The sequence below is a fragment of the Podarcis melisellensis genome, assembly GCF_964234715.1.
Source record: "Podarcis melisellensis genome assembly, chromosome: 7".
Taxonomy (NCBI): Eukaryota; Metazoa; Chordata; class Lepidosauria; order Squamata; family Lacertidae; genus Podarcis; species Podarcis melisellensis.
In genome coordinates this window covers 21,747,846-21,762,796 of record NC_138539.1, presented here as the reverse complement: position 1 = coordinate 21,762,796, position 14,951 = coordinate 21,747,846, and the positions used below count along the sequence as shown (strand labels likewise).

The window sequence follows — 14,951 nt, the reverse complement described above, 5'->3', positions numbered from 1 at the left end:
GCATATACAGCTATTGAAATCCTACCCATTTTCTATCTATGTCTCAATCCATATAGGAATTCGAAACTCCAGGTGCTAGTAATAGATGCCCAGCTGGTCACCCATGACACTTGATTCCACAGTGGCTACCTCTGGATTAGGGCCACTTTGTGTGCTAGTTTCTTGCATCCATGAGAGCACCAGCAGGTGCCACAATCAATATTTGTAGCTAATACATGGTGTCCTTCAAAATGAAAACAAAAAAGCTACATAACTTTCAGAACCCAATTTTTTTAAACAAAATAATGGAGCCCTGTGATATTCAGCATTCACACTTTATGGAAATGTTTTCTGCCCGTGGGACTACAGAATTGCTACTGAAATTAATGCACAAGCAGCCTAAAACAGGAGAATAATGATACAGCAGTAGTTATTTATTTAGAGTTGCTTAATATTTACCAGCCGTTGTTAATTAACTCCTGGGTGGGGTTTTTTGGGGGGGATGTGTGATAATGCTTGACAACATCTGCATCCCTAACCTTCCTTTGGAATGAATATAAATTAAATGTACTTGCATGTTTACTCCAAAGCATGACAGCTTGTATTATAATAATGATTAAATCATGTGAAGATGACCTTAAATAATTTTGCATATCAAATCTAAAGCAGTTGTTTGTGGTGAATACTATTCCATATGAGACCTCCTTATGTATGTAGCTTTAGTTCCAAATTGGAACAAGGTTGTCTAGAGCTGCCCATTGATCCCCTGGAAGAATAGCGTGCAGTTGAATCACAACATGCCTACTTAGAAGTAAGCCTAATTTTGCTTAGTGGAACTTACTCTGAAGTATGTGTGTACAGATATGCAGCCTTGATCTGTTCCTGCTGCAAGTGTCGCATTAAGAGTTGACTCTCACAACTGACCTGCATGAGGCTAGCAGGGTTTTTTTCTGCCCAGTTTTATACTATGATTACAGGTCAGCTGAAGTATTTACACTTCTCTGTGGCCTTTGTGCAGACATACATACAGCAATGTTCTGAGACATCATGTGAAGAACCCAACCCGAAACCCCAGAGCACATATGCTCTAGGCAGGGGTGAGGAACCATCACCCTCAGCCAGCATGGCAAATGATCAGAGATTATGCGACTTGCAGTCCAACAACATCTGGAGGCCATGAGTTCCCCGTCCCCAGTGCCAGTCCCAGGCTCTTCTGCATCCAGGTCAAGGCTACCTACTTGAATCCTTCCCTGCCCCCAAAATGCTAATTTTGATTTAAAAACGAAGTCTTGTAGAAAAAAACTGAAAAGCACAAAACTTGAAACCACTAATTTAATTGCAATCATAAGTAATACAACAGTCTCTGATTATCCTTCTCAAATACAAAGAAAATCATTTAGCACACAAATCATTTTGTGCATTGTTATGTAAAAAATGTAAGTCCCTTAAAAGTTTCGATATCAGGCGCATCAAAATCTCACGTTGCCTGCCTTTTCATTTGCAGATTTTGTCACCGATTCTGTCAGGGCCAGTGCTGATGCTTGGGCATGTTCAATTCTTATAGTTGCCAAGCCAACTAATCTCTTTTGCAACATTGTTGAGTACAGGCAGCGGCGACCATTTTGCGCACGTCCAGTTGATGTGTGACCGCCAACATGCAGTCCTTTTGGATCCAGAAGAGGGCAGAGCAGACTTATGTGCACTGCACATGGGAGCCAGGCATGAAACCCCTGCACAAAATGGTCACTGCCTCTATATGTAAGCTATCACACACCACTTGCCACTGATACTGGGAGTGTGAGGAGGATCCTTAGAGCAACAGAAACATCAGGCACATTATCCAGGAGTTTTTGCTTGTAGTATGAAGAGAAATACTCCTTGTGGTGGCATAGACTTTGGAAGTCTTTGAACTATTGCTGTAAGTTCACAGCACAGATGTTCAGCGTCAGTATCTTTGTTTCCATTATGCAGCAATGGTTTTTCCAAATTCTTGCAGGCCTTATATGCATCTTCAGGAGTAGGAAGTAGAAGGCCAAATATATTATATTTATATTGGAATTATATTGTTGTAGCTGCTGGAATCTCTCTTCAACAGGTTGCATGACCATGTCTAAGACCAGGGCTGCCAACTTGAACAACACATAAGCCCTGTCCCACATAATCAATCACATGACACGGTGCATGCGCACTATTTGAATGGCAATGCCCATCAACTGGGGGCTGGCCCACTCAAATATTTTATTTGGGGTGCCGAAGGGACCTCGGTCCCTAAGAGTTGGTTCCTATGTCTAAGACAGCATAGTAGAAACCTACTTTGAATTTCTGCTTTGGATCTTATGGGCCTCATAAGGGTCATTGGAAGGATAAATTGCAGTGGAAGAGAAACATGAACACATAACTGGTTTGAAACTTAGCACTTTTGTAGACCTCATCAGGCAGATCTTGTATACCAAGTTGCTTGCAGATCAGGTGTGCCAAGTTCTTGAAGTTGTTGTTGGTTGACTCCAAATGGCTACTTGCATGAGTAGAAGAAGGCATTTCCACTCACACAAAAGGGGGTCCTATTTCTTCATCAATTGATCTCCAGCTACAGTCATGGCACATTTCATATCATTCTCTGTTCCTCATAGTGGCAGAAGGGGACACGAGGCAAGAAAGCTCAATATCATGGTTTGAATGTCATTTATTGTCCCTACAGTAAAGCCCACTAGCATTTTTCTGTTATTTTAGGATTTATTATTATTATTATTACTGAGTCAATAACATTGTGCTTGCTGTACTGTAAGGTAGCATCTGCCAACCAGGTGCAGGTGTCTTCCAGGTGCAGGTGCAGCTGTGTGGCTGATGCTCATGGAAGTTGTAGAGGTCACCAGGTTGACAGAGGTTGCGCTGAATTTAAATCATATGAACATAATAGGCTGAAACCAAGCAGACACAGTTACTGTTCCACCCACTGCCAGCTTTAGCCCTGAACAGATTACCCCAAGGGTATTCAGTGCTCAACAGAAAAAGCTTCCCCATACCTGCTATATGGAATATATTTAAAGCATTCTTCACCATACTAAAACAACAATAATGAAACAAATTGACTGTAAAGTCTTTTGAGCTTTGGTCATGCTGATAATGGAAGACATGGAGGAGAAAGCATACAAATACAAATGAATTCAAGTGACAACTGACATGTTTGCATCCACATCCTACTTCAATTTTGGGGGGAGGGTTAGCTTCAAATGCTTAGTTAAGATTTGAGCTCAGTGGGTCTGTCTTCTTAGTAGACATGTACAAAATTGAGCTGTGCATTGGCTAAATAGAAGTAAAATACAATGGTTATTATAATGGCTGCCATGATAAATTTTGGTTTTCACAATGCTGCTTCGGTGCAATTTTTGGAGGGAAATGGTCGCTAAGCGAAGTTATTTTCATGCATACAGTATACATCTGGTTAACTGTAAGTGTTTGATATGTTTCAAGATCAGACTTTCATGTTCCCTCTCATTGTTCCCATAAAAAGCATTTAAGTTATACAACCACTATATTTTAAGCATTTGTGATGTAATTCAGTTGCACAAGGGTGCAACTATAATTTTTAAAAATATGATTTCCAAAAAAAAGATGCTGACACAATAGGGATTATGTCGTTTTCTTCCAGGTATTCTGTTTATTGTAGAGATGCGATACTACTAAGCATTTCGTTATATTTCTTTAGAAGCAGGTGGCAAAAAGTTAAAGAGCACAGTCCAGAGAAGCACAGAAACTGGGCTAGCTGTGGAGATGAGAAACTGGATGACACGTCAAGCCAGCCGGGAATCCACAGACGGCAGCATGAACAGTTACAGCTCAGAGGGGAAGTAAGTCCGAGACATTTGTTATAAAGTTCCGATCTTTGGAAAGAAACCAAGCATCACTGATTCCTTTTTCTACTGCAGATTGTTTGTCACGCTGGGCAATCCCCAATTTGTGCAGGGGTTGCATTTCTGCCCCCCCATCAGCAGAGAATGTGTAAGCCCTCCCCGTTACACACCCACCCACCCCACCCACCCTTTTCCGGTCATTTCCAGGTTGCAGTGATGTGCATGATGACATGTGCATTGAACAAGTGTAAAATGGCGGTTGCTTGTAGTGTGTCCTCCTCTCTCATAGGGTAATGCACGTGAAGGAAGGACATAGTTAATATATGCCTGTGGTGTGTTTGTATCAAGGGGAGGGAGCCTCTGGGCCTCCAGATGTTGTTGAACTCCGTTGGCCCTGACCAGCAAGAGCAGTGGTCAGGGATGCTGGGAGCTGTGGTATAGCGATATATGGAGAATCACAGGCTCGCTACTTCTAGTTCATATGAAGAACAAAATAAGTAAATTGGAGGCAAGAGTTATACAGATTCTGTGGGAGTACCTTGAGGGTTTTTCATGTTTTAGGAGTAAGTGGTGATATTTGCTGAGTTTGGACATCACAAATGCAGTAGCTCATATTATACATATGCCCATAACGGTTGGTTTAGTTATGTAACAAAATTTGTATAGCACTTCAACTTCCAGAATCATGTCAACTTTTCAGAACCAAAGCTAGAAACATATGGCTTTACGTCAGACAGGCTAGTCAAAGAATGCAGTCAAAGAATGGATGCCTAAGAAGTATAAAAGGTCATTTTTCTGCCATAAACAAAATTGCATTTGGATTAGAAAATTAATTATTATTGGTAGTTACAGCCTGGAATCCGGGTTGCCCCTGGCTGAAAATCTGTATACCTCTAAGCGGTTTACAAAGATTTAAATGAATATAGAATAAAACGTTAAACTTAATTGATTTTTAAAAAAGTAAAAAATGGTATTTAAAATATTCAAAAGATGATTAAAATCAACAGCAGCTAAAAAGATATAAATCCTGTTAACTTCCACAAGTCTGTATAAGGGCTGGCCCAAATACAACATTTTCACAGGTGCTGAAAATAGAGTGAAGGCAAGTGCCTGATGTTAGCAGGCAGGGAGTGTGGGTGCTGCTCGCTAAATTATCAGTTTCTTAAAATTATGGGATGGGTATTGTGTCACACCTGTAACAGTGCCAGTTCTACAGCTTGAAGCAGGCAAGTGGGCATAAATGGGGCAAGGTGATCCTGTGAGTAAACTAGTCCCAAGCTTAAGGGCTTTACATACTAATAGTGACACTTTGATCTTGCCCCACTAGCAAATAGGCAACCAGTGCAGATCTCTGAGTAGAGGTGTTAAATGCTGACAGGGCCTCACTCCTGTCAGTAACTGAGCCGCAGCATTCTGCAATAACTACAGACAAGGGAAACTCTTCATAAAGTGCATTGCAGTAATCCAATCTTGATGTCACCAGTGCCTAAACTTACTACTGTTTGTTGGTGCATATACGTAAGTGGATACCCTGTTGTAGGCCAGATCCGTAATACAGTATGCATAGCTTTGTTTTTATTATTTAGAAACTTGTTATTTTAAAAAATGGTTGTTTTCCCATTAGTTTGATTTTTCCTGGTGTGCGATTGGCTGCGGACAGCCAGTTCAGTGACTTTCTGGATGGACTTGGCCCTGCACAGCTTGTTGGTCGCCAAACACTGGCAACACCGGCAATGGGTAAGAAATTAATTTTGTTTATATGGCTGCAATTGGTGGGAAAAGATGGTTTCCCATGAATTACCTTACTTCTTTGTATCCTTAATTTGCAATACATGGGTTTTTCTTTTTCCTCCTTAGGCGATATCCAGGTTGGAATGATGGACAAAAAGGGACAGTTGGAGGTGGAAATAATACGAGCCCGAGGCCTTGTTGTAAAACCAGGTTCAAAGACACTGCCAGGTGAGAGAAATACACCTGAACCCCAAGCACATGGCAGCACATGAACATTCTGGTTCAGAAACTATTCTAGCCACAATAGCCAAAGGCTTGTCTCATAGGCCACCTCTATACAACTATTTTTAAAAGCAGATTAATTGAACCTTCCAACTTCTCTGATATATCAATTTCATATATTAAATGTAGAAGTATTTTAACTATGTAGCTTCGACCCACGTAATCAATGGGCAAACGTATGGCAGTTCTTACTATTAGGGACCAGGATGATTTCCTATGAGACCAGCTGAGTTTCAAAGATTCCGCATCAGAGCAACATCTGAGGACTGGAGGAAGATTTCTAACAGCCTTGCTCTCTCGATTTGGTGGTAGCTGCCCAGTGTGAGGAACTTAGCCTTGTAGCTTTGGCAGCTGTTTCAGCTGCAGAGTGATGCTGAAACATTTGAGGACTGAGAGGAAACAAATACATGTTTGCCGCTGCTACTCCCCCCACCCCCTAGTAACTCATAACTACTTTATTGCATTTTAAATACATTGTAGACTACCTCAAGAACCTCAGGTAGTAGACAGGGTCTAAATAACTCCAAATAAAAACACCCTTAGACTGATAACCCCTTAGGCATACAAAAAGTAGACCCACCGAAATCAGTGGGCATAAGTCTATTCTGAGTGTGACAAATGTTGGGTTAGTGCTATTCCACTGATGTTCCACTTGCAGGCTTTCCTTCTGGTTGTCCTGTCTGAGAACAGGATGCTGGAGTAGACCTTTGGCCTGATTCAGCAAGGCTACTGTTAAAGTTCTTACGTTCCCCTACAGGGAAAGGGCTGTAGATCAGTGGTAGAGCATCTGCTTTGCATGCAGAAGGTCCTAGGTTCAATCCCACACATCTCAAAGTAGGGCTGAGAGTCATTCCTACCTGAAACCTTGGAGTACCACTACCAGCCAGTATATGTTCCCAGGCATCTAGAATTTCATTACAGTTGTAACTTGGATCCCAAATGCCTTGGTACTCAGACGTTTTGGCTCCCAAACGCCGCAAACCAGAAGTGAGTGTCCCAGTTTGTGAACGTTCTTTGGAACCCAAACATCCGACAGGGCTTATGCGGCATCCGATTGGCTGCAGGAACTTCCTGCAGCCAATCAGAAGCCACGCTTTGGTTTCCGAACATTTTGGAAGTCGAACAGACTTCCGGAATGGATTCTGTTCGACTTCCGAGGTACGACTGTAACTGCATTTCTTAATACTGAAAATCACAACAAACTTGCCCTCTTTCCTTTATTCTGCCATGAAGCAATACAGTGGTACCTCGGGTTAAGAAGTTAATTTGTTCTGGAAGTCCGTTCTTAACCTGAAACTGTTCTTAACCTGAAGCACCACTTTAGCTAATGGGGCCTTCCGCTGCGGCCGTGTGATTTCTATTCTAATCCTGAAGCAAAGTTCTTAACCTGAGGTACTATTTCTGGGTTAGCGGAGTCTGTAACCTGAAGCGTCTGTTACCTGAAGTGTCTGTAACCCGAGGTATCACTGTAGTGCCATTAATTCTTGAAAATCAGAATTGTCAGTCATGCCAGGATGAAGCTGTAAACAATAATAATTGACTGTTTTATGTTTTATTATTACAGTTGTATTACTATTTTCTCAGTTAAATGAATAATTATTGAGGCTGTTTACTATAAAGTGTATAGAAAACTTTTCAGTAAAGACTGCAAAATATAATAAATAAATAAATAAACATACCTGGTTTGCTTCATCGTGCCAAGGGAGGGAGAGAACTGAAGCAGGTTGGCTATCCAGAATGCCTTGGGAATAAATGCTCATAAATGAAATGTATGAGTGTGTGTTTAATTAAAGTATTTATCAGTTAAATGTCAGGATTTTCCATAAGGTGCTAAAACTGCATAGCTAATGTGCAAAAACTGGTGACTAACAGATCTTTATATTTTTCTCCCCAAAGCACCATATGTAAAGGTGTATCTATTAGAAAATGGAGTCTGTATAGCCAAAAAGAAAACAAAGGTGGCAAGAAAAACGCTGGAACCTCTTTACCAGCAGCTGTTGTCATTTGAAGAAAGTCCCCAAGGGAAAGTTTTACAGGTAATTTGCACCCTTAGCCATGCATATCTAAAACCCTTCCCTTCTAGCATCATTAACTGAAATGCCTAAATCTGACTGCTCCCTTATGCTGTTTTCTCACATAGCTGCCTCTTAAACTCTCTATTATTCTAAACTAAATATCTGCAGATTAGTATTTTCCTGCAACACTAATTTTGAATCGTATCCCATCTTACTAACACAACAAATCTTTAAGAGCAAATAGCCAGTTAATGAATAATGAATAGCAGGTGGTATCATTCTTAGTGTTTTATTTATTTCTATCAAGAAGATGCATCCAGCGTTTGATATTCCATATAATTTGAGTGAGATGGCTTTATATTCTGTGCACTTTCTGCTGAGACAAACTGAGAGCTAACAAAAATAACATTTTTGGCAATACATTCATCTTAATAGCAGCTATTCGACCTAACAATGAAAGTTTCAATTTTGACCAGCTATCCAAGTCTCTCTTAATTTCAGACCAACATTTTTCATAATTATCTTTAAACAGACTCAAATTCTTTGCTGTTATGTTTACCCCTAGGTATTTAACTTTCTTAACCACAGTTAACTCTGTCTCTCTCTGAAACCGTTCCGACTCAATATCTGTCAAGTTTTTTCCCAACACCTTGGTTTTTTGCTTATTTAGTTTAAATCCCGCCACCCGACCAAAATCCTGGATTAGTTGTAGTACTCTTTTCGTACTAGATTCTGGCTCCTGTAATGTCAGAACTAAGTCATCTGCAAACGCTTTAAGTTTGTATTGTTTCGCTCCGACCTGTATCCCTTCCACCAACCTGTCCCCTCTAATCGTGTTCAAGAGCACCTCCAGGACCGAGATAAATAGTAACGGGGAAATCGGACAGCCTTGTCGTGTTCCTTTTTCAATTTTAAACTCTTCTGTAACCACATTGTTAACTATCAGTTTAGCCTTTTGTTCTGAATATATTGCATCAATCCCATTCTCAAACCCCCGGCCCACTCCCATTTCTTTTAGATTCCCTTTCATAAACTTCCAGGATATGTTATCAAAGGCCTTCTCCGCGTCTATAAAAATTAAAACAGCTTTAGTATTTATGTCTGTTTGTAAAAGCTCCAATATATCTATAATGTTCCTTGTATTGGCAGACATATGTCTACCTGGGAGAAAGCCTGCCTGGTCTTTATGGATTACTTTGTTTAAAACCCTCTTGAATCTACTTGCCAAAACGTCTGCGAATATTTTGTAATCCACATTTAAAAGGGAGATGGGACGGTAGTTCTTAAGCTGTGTCTTTTCAGTTTCCGATTTTGGTATCAATGTGATGAAAGCTTCTTTCCACGATTCTGGCGCCTTCTTCCCCTCTAAAATTTCATTGCTGACCTCCATCATTGCTGACCTCCAATCATTGCTGACCTCCATCATTGCTGACCTCCAATTTTGCAGATTGTAGATAAAACGGAGTGCTTCCGGAAGTGGCAGAAAGATATCTCCAAATTTGTCTGGCAGGGCAAAAAGCCCAGAATTAAGTTTAAGATATTAACGGACGCAAAAGAAAGAGGGGGCTTTGCCCTGCCAGACTTAAAGTTGTACTATGAAGCCGCAGCTTTCTGCTGGCTAAAAGACTGGCTACTTCTGGAGGACACGGATGTGTTGGATTTGGAAGGTTTTAACAATGCATTTGGATGGCATGCATATTTATGGTATGACAAGGTTAAGATCAACAAGGTCTTTAAGAACCATATTGTCAGAAAAGCAATATTTAATGTCTGGACAAGATACAAAGACTTATTAGAAAACAAAACACCGAGGTGGCTGTCACCTTTGGAGGCCAAGGCCCGAAAAAGACCCAATATGGAGGCCAATTGGCCAAAATATTGGGAAATACTAGAAAGGGATGGAGACAATTGGAAACTGCAGAGTTTAGAGAAAATGAAAGATAAAGTGCGAGACTGGTTACACTATGCTCAGATTAAGGAAGTGTTTAAGATTGATAAAAAGTTAGGATTCCAGGTGGAGAAATCGAAACTGGAGACAGAACTGCTAGAACCTAAGACCAAGGTACTTTCAAAAATGTATAACTTGCTGCTGAAATGGAACACACAAGACGAATTGGTTAAATCGGCTATGATAAAGTGGGCCCAGGATATTGGGCACAACATTATGTTTGAGGACTGGGAAAGGTTATGGACTACCGGGCTGAACTTCACAGCATGTAATGCTCTGAAGGAAAATGTAATGAAAATGATATATAGATGGTACATGACCCCAGTGAAATTGGCTAAAATATACCATTCGTCTGATAACAAATGTTGGAAATGTAAGGAAAATGAAGGAACATTCTTTCACCTCTGGTGGACCTGCCCTAAAGTGAAGGCCTTTTGGGAAATGATATATAATGAGTTAAAAAAGGTATTTAAGTATACCTTCACCAAGAAACCAGAGGCCTTCCTTCTGGGCATGGTCGGCCAGAACGTGTTAAAGAAGGATAGAACATTTTTTATGTACGCTACAACGGCGGCAAGGATACTTATTGCTAAGAGCTGGAAAACCCAAGATCTACCAACACTGGAAGAATGGCAGATGCAGCTGATGGACTATATGCAACTGGCTGAGATGACTGGCAGAATCCGCGACCTGGGAGAGGAGAGGGTTGAAGAAGACTGGAAGAAATTTAAGATTTATTTACAAAAGTACTGTAATTTGGTTGAATCCTAACAAGGAAGCCAGAGCAGAAATAACTGTCTACCATTAAATTATAATTTTTTATTTGAGTTTAACCTAAATATCGCACTTAAGAGTATAATCAAGATGATAATTTGCTTGGAAAAATTCGTTTTTAATGATGAGAGTGGAAGCGGGAGACGTGAGGGAGTCCGCAATAGAATGAAAAGATGTTATGAAACCTATTTTGTTTGTTAAATATGTATTTGTAAAAAATCTTAATAAAAATTTTTATAAAAAAAAAAAAAAAGACAAACTGAGAGCTAAATCCAAGAAATGAATATCACTGAAAATGTTATGCTGGCATTCCGCTCCCCTCTATAACGAAAGGAAGGTCCTGCCATTCATATGTGGCCAAGCAGCTCCTCAATTCCTGCTTGTTTCAGTATTAGTGCCTTAGTATTCTGTGAACTTCGGTGGAAAGCAGATTTGAAGAATATCAGAAATTATGGCAAAATTTAAGTTTGATCTCAGGACAGATTAATAACACTATGCACAAGCATGGTAGCAGATACCTCATAAACCAAACACATGCTGGATTTCCAAGCTGCTTTAAACAGTGAAGAGAGAGGTTGAAATTTTGTCAGGCTCAGCTCCAAGGTGTTGGGGGTGGGGGTAAATCCTTGTTTGTACAAGAAGTAGAATAAAAACGAGACATTTGAGGCTATTCTTGCCACAATCTGGATTCCAAAAGTCAGGGTTATCTGGAGTTTGAGAGACCTCAGTCAGAAGATTAACAAGGGAAGAGTCCCAGAATATGTGTAACAGCACTTGGATCCATGCACAGTGATTGGGAGCCCAGCCCAGGTTTGTCAGATTGCTCACCTTAGGAAATGGCAAGATTCCGAAACTTCCCATTTGTTGATTCTAGATCTTCTTGTTAATTGACGTGAAGAATCTACTTCATTTTGCCCTACTCCTAAAACCTATGCCTTCTTTTTTTTAACTCAACAGATTATCGTGTGGGGAGACTATGGACGCATGGATCACAAATCCTTTATGGGAGTGGCACAGATACTTTTAGACGAACTGGAATTGTCCAATATGGTGATTGGCTGGTTCAAACTTTTCCCCCCTTCATCCCTAGTAGATCCAACTTTAGCCCCTCTTACAAGAAGGGCTTCCCAGTCGTCTCTTGAAAGTTCAACAGGACCTTCTTATGCTCGTTCATAGCAGCTGTGAAACTGTTGTCATAGCAACCAGCGTTACAAAAAAAAATTAACAGGTCGCAAACCCTGGTAACACTGCATGCTTAATGTTGTGTCTTCGGAGCCTGTTTCTAGGGCTACAAAAGCGATCCTGTGTTCTCAGAGGAAGTTGCACACATTGTGCTCTAAAGGAAGTCCTCAGGTGAAGGAGTGGAGGTGGAAAGAACTGAATGGTTTGGAGTTCAGTGACACTCAAGTTTTAGTCCAATCTGAAGCCATGGATTAAACTCAAAGAATCAAGCTGTCTCATGCAACAAGAATCCCTTTCAATGCCACATCTATTTTCTTGCTCCCTTTTCTTTATCTGCCCCTTCTCCTCGTCCCCACCCAAGCCTGGTTATGCCACAGAAATATGGAGCTACCCAAAGAAGCTATGCCACAATCGGAAGGATGGAAGAAAAGAGCCATTAAAGGAACGCCAGCTGTCATAGCCGTTATTTGCAGCAGAGGAACCTTGCCTTATCAGAAAGGTTGAAGTCTTATAGTGGCAGGCTTCATAACTTCAGCTACTGCTGGAGTCAACTCCAGTGTGTGGACTCTGAAAAATAAAATTCTGTGGCTATACTGTACTGTATGAAATTAAAGAAACTTTTTTGCATGGACACAGATTATGCTGAACACTTAAATTATTTTCTTGGGGCTGCAACTTGCAAAAAAAAAAAAGAATAAATCAGCCATTTTCAACAATTTATATTATTTTTAAAAATAAATTTCACTAGTGCATGGTTTTAAAAGGGAGAGAATGCAACAGGGTGGTAAGACACACCAAGTTTATCATTCTTTAAACCAATCATGGTCTGTGTTTTGGCAGACATAAATGAAAAATAAATAATTTCTAGCAAATATTTAAAATTACGTTTATGTGACAAGAAATAAGTGTAATATATTAAATTTATTTAAATGTAAAAGGTACAAGCCTTGTAAAGTTCAACGATATGTGCAAATTGTATACTTCTTTTCCCCTTCTTGTCTACACCTCCCTCCTTTTGCTCTCTCATTCCCTTCCTACCTCCCAGGATGATCATTATACTCTGAAACCGCTACTTTTTGACTTAACTACTCTCATGCCCCATATTTGGTTCAGGGTTGCAGATGATTCTGCATTTCTGAAATCTTTGAGAGGAACAGAATATTGTTTAAGAACTTTTTTCAAGCATGTTGAAAAGAATTTTGCAACATGGCTTGGGGAGTACATTACAATAATTCAGCATGTATTTGATAAAAAATTTGAACTTTTTGCAGTTTATTGTACAGTGCATGGAAACTTAATTTCTTTTTTTGTCACCTTCAAATTAAATTCTACAGCAAAATACTGGAATCATGTGGCCATTTGTAAAATGTCTTCAATAAATTTGTTTTCAGCACCAGCATCATTCATTCAAAGGTTGAACTATCATTTCTGGATGGTCTTAAAGAAATACAAGATGTTTGTCTTGCTAAATATCAGCATCTTATAATTTGCACTGAGCCAAACAAATTATTACCCACTTAGGGTCACAATAAATAGCAAATAAGCTGTTCTGTTCAGTTTTTATAAACTATGTGATGGCAAATCAGTGAATATCAGCCTGACATTAAAAGTCACAATTCAAACTGCAATCCCGCATCTGTCTTTCAATTAGTGGTATTTACATGCCCTAAGTGATGGCAGGATTTCACCTGCTGATTTTTAAACGCCTTAAATAAAGTACATGCAATTTACTAATTTTTTGACACCATCACCAAGAGCCTAAATGCAGATACCACAGGTATTTGAAGAAACATACACATCTGTCTCCTATGTATCAGATAATTTAGTACCACTGGAAGGAGGGGTGGAAAGGTGGGGGTATTCTAAGTCCTGATCTCTTATTATTTCCTGATGAAAGGGAATGTAACTTGTTGATGTTCAAGTCCATCATCCTTTTCTCTGTGTCTTTAGATGCCTTTAATACATACCTATTGTTTAATGTCTAAGTGTTGCAATAATATTTGAATATACACTGTTTAAATTAAGGCCATGCACACAAGTACTCTGATTTTGTATGAAAAATCTGTAGTGTTATCCCAAAATGTACATGCATCACAGGATGGCAAAAGTAAAAAAATAGGTGTCTCTTCTAAGGCCTTTTCTTTTATATGGTACAATTTGACATAAATCAAAATTATGAGCACAGTCCATTAAGTACATTCACGAACCATGCACAAGCACCATGGACCCGGATGCTAAAATGCCTGGTGATTTGCACACATGCAGCTATTTAGAATTCCCTCTGTATACCAGTGGGGAAAAACTCTGGTATGGAGATGCTTCTCTTCTGAAATGAAGGGAGAAGCACTTGCTGATGGGATTTCCATGCATCCACAAGAAAATTACTAGAGTGGAATGACTGCTCCCCCGCCAAACTTACATGTATTAAGTTAAAGAAGATTGGTAAAATTTTGGTGATTAAATTATTTCATTCACCTGTATATGGCAACCCATGAATGCTAAAGACATACCTTTGCATTATCCTTTAGGAGTAAAACCATTTTTTAAGACGTATGACTCTCTTCCTGATACTGTGACATGCAGTCAATGCATTCTTTTATGCATATTCCTATTATTAAATTATTTCTATTTGAGACAAGAAGGACATGACCGTATGGAAAGTCTGTACATACCTGGTCATTATGCAGTATTTATTTTAAAAGTTGATTGTATTTTTTTAAGATATTCACATGTCTGCAACTCTACTTATAATTTAGTCATGTAAATAGCACTCTTCCAGTGACCACAGCTGTCTTGTACATAGTCTGTTTTAAAAGTAAAGGGAATTGACATTGGGGGAGAAAAGGGCAGATTAGGCCTGTTAATGAACACCAACTAATGTAAATCAAATTCATTCTGGTGATGGTATTTAACACTTTAAATAAAACATTTTCTTTACAGAATTTGTAAGTGATTCTTTTTCTCATCTCCCCCACCCTGCAAAAAAAAAAAAGGCATTCATGATCTTGGAAAGCTAAAGAATAATGACTTGAAATTTTGCAGGAACATTTCCTGTGCAAGACCCATTGAAGAGGGTGGGAGCACTGATGACACCATTCTCATTTTGTGGAGCTTGTGAAGTCAATTCTTTGGTATTTGTACCTTTTCAAAGGTTGCTGTAAAGCAGTGTTTCCCAAGCTTGGGTCCTCA

At 39.6% G+C, this 14,951-nt stretch overlaps 1 protein-coding gene across 25 annotated transcripts in view; it reads left to right on the top strand.

The window, feature by feature from the left end:
- Positions 1-14,704, top strand: part of RIMS2 (regulating synaptic membrane exocytosis 2) — a 349,650-nt gene extending 334,946 nt beyond the window's left edge. For all 25 annotated transcript variants that reach the window (XM_081918599.1, XM_081918609.1, XM_081918610.1 and 22 more), the window contains 5 exons: positions 3,686-3,827; positions 5,455-5,567; positions 5,688-5,789; positions 7,740-7,879; positions 11,538-14,704. In XM_081918599.1, coding sequence (XP_081774725.1) covers positions 3,686-3,827; positions 5,455-5,567; positions 5,688-5,789; positions 7,740-7,879; positions 11,538-11,756 — 716 coding nt within the window. In that variant the 3' untranslated portion in view covers positions 11,757-14,704. The remainder of the gene's footprint in view (positions 1-3,685; positions 3,828-5,454; positions 5,568-5,687; positions 5,790-7,739; positions 7,880-11,537) is intronic.
- Positions 14,705-14,951: the final 247 nt, after the last annotated feature.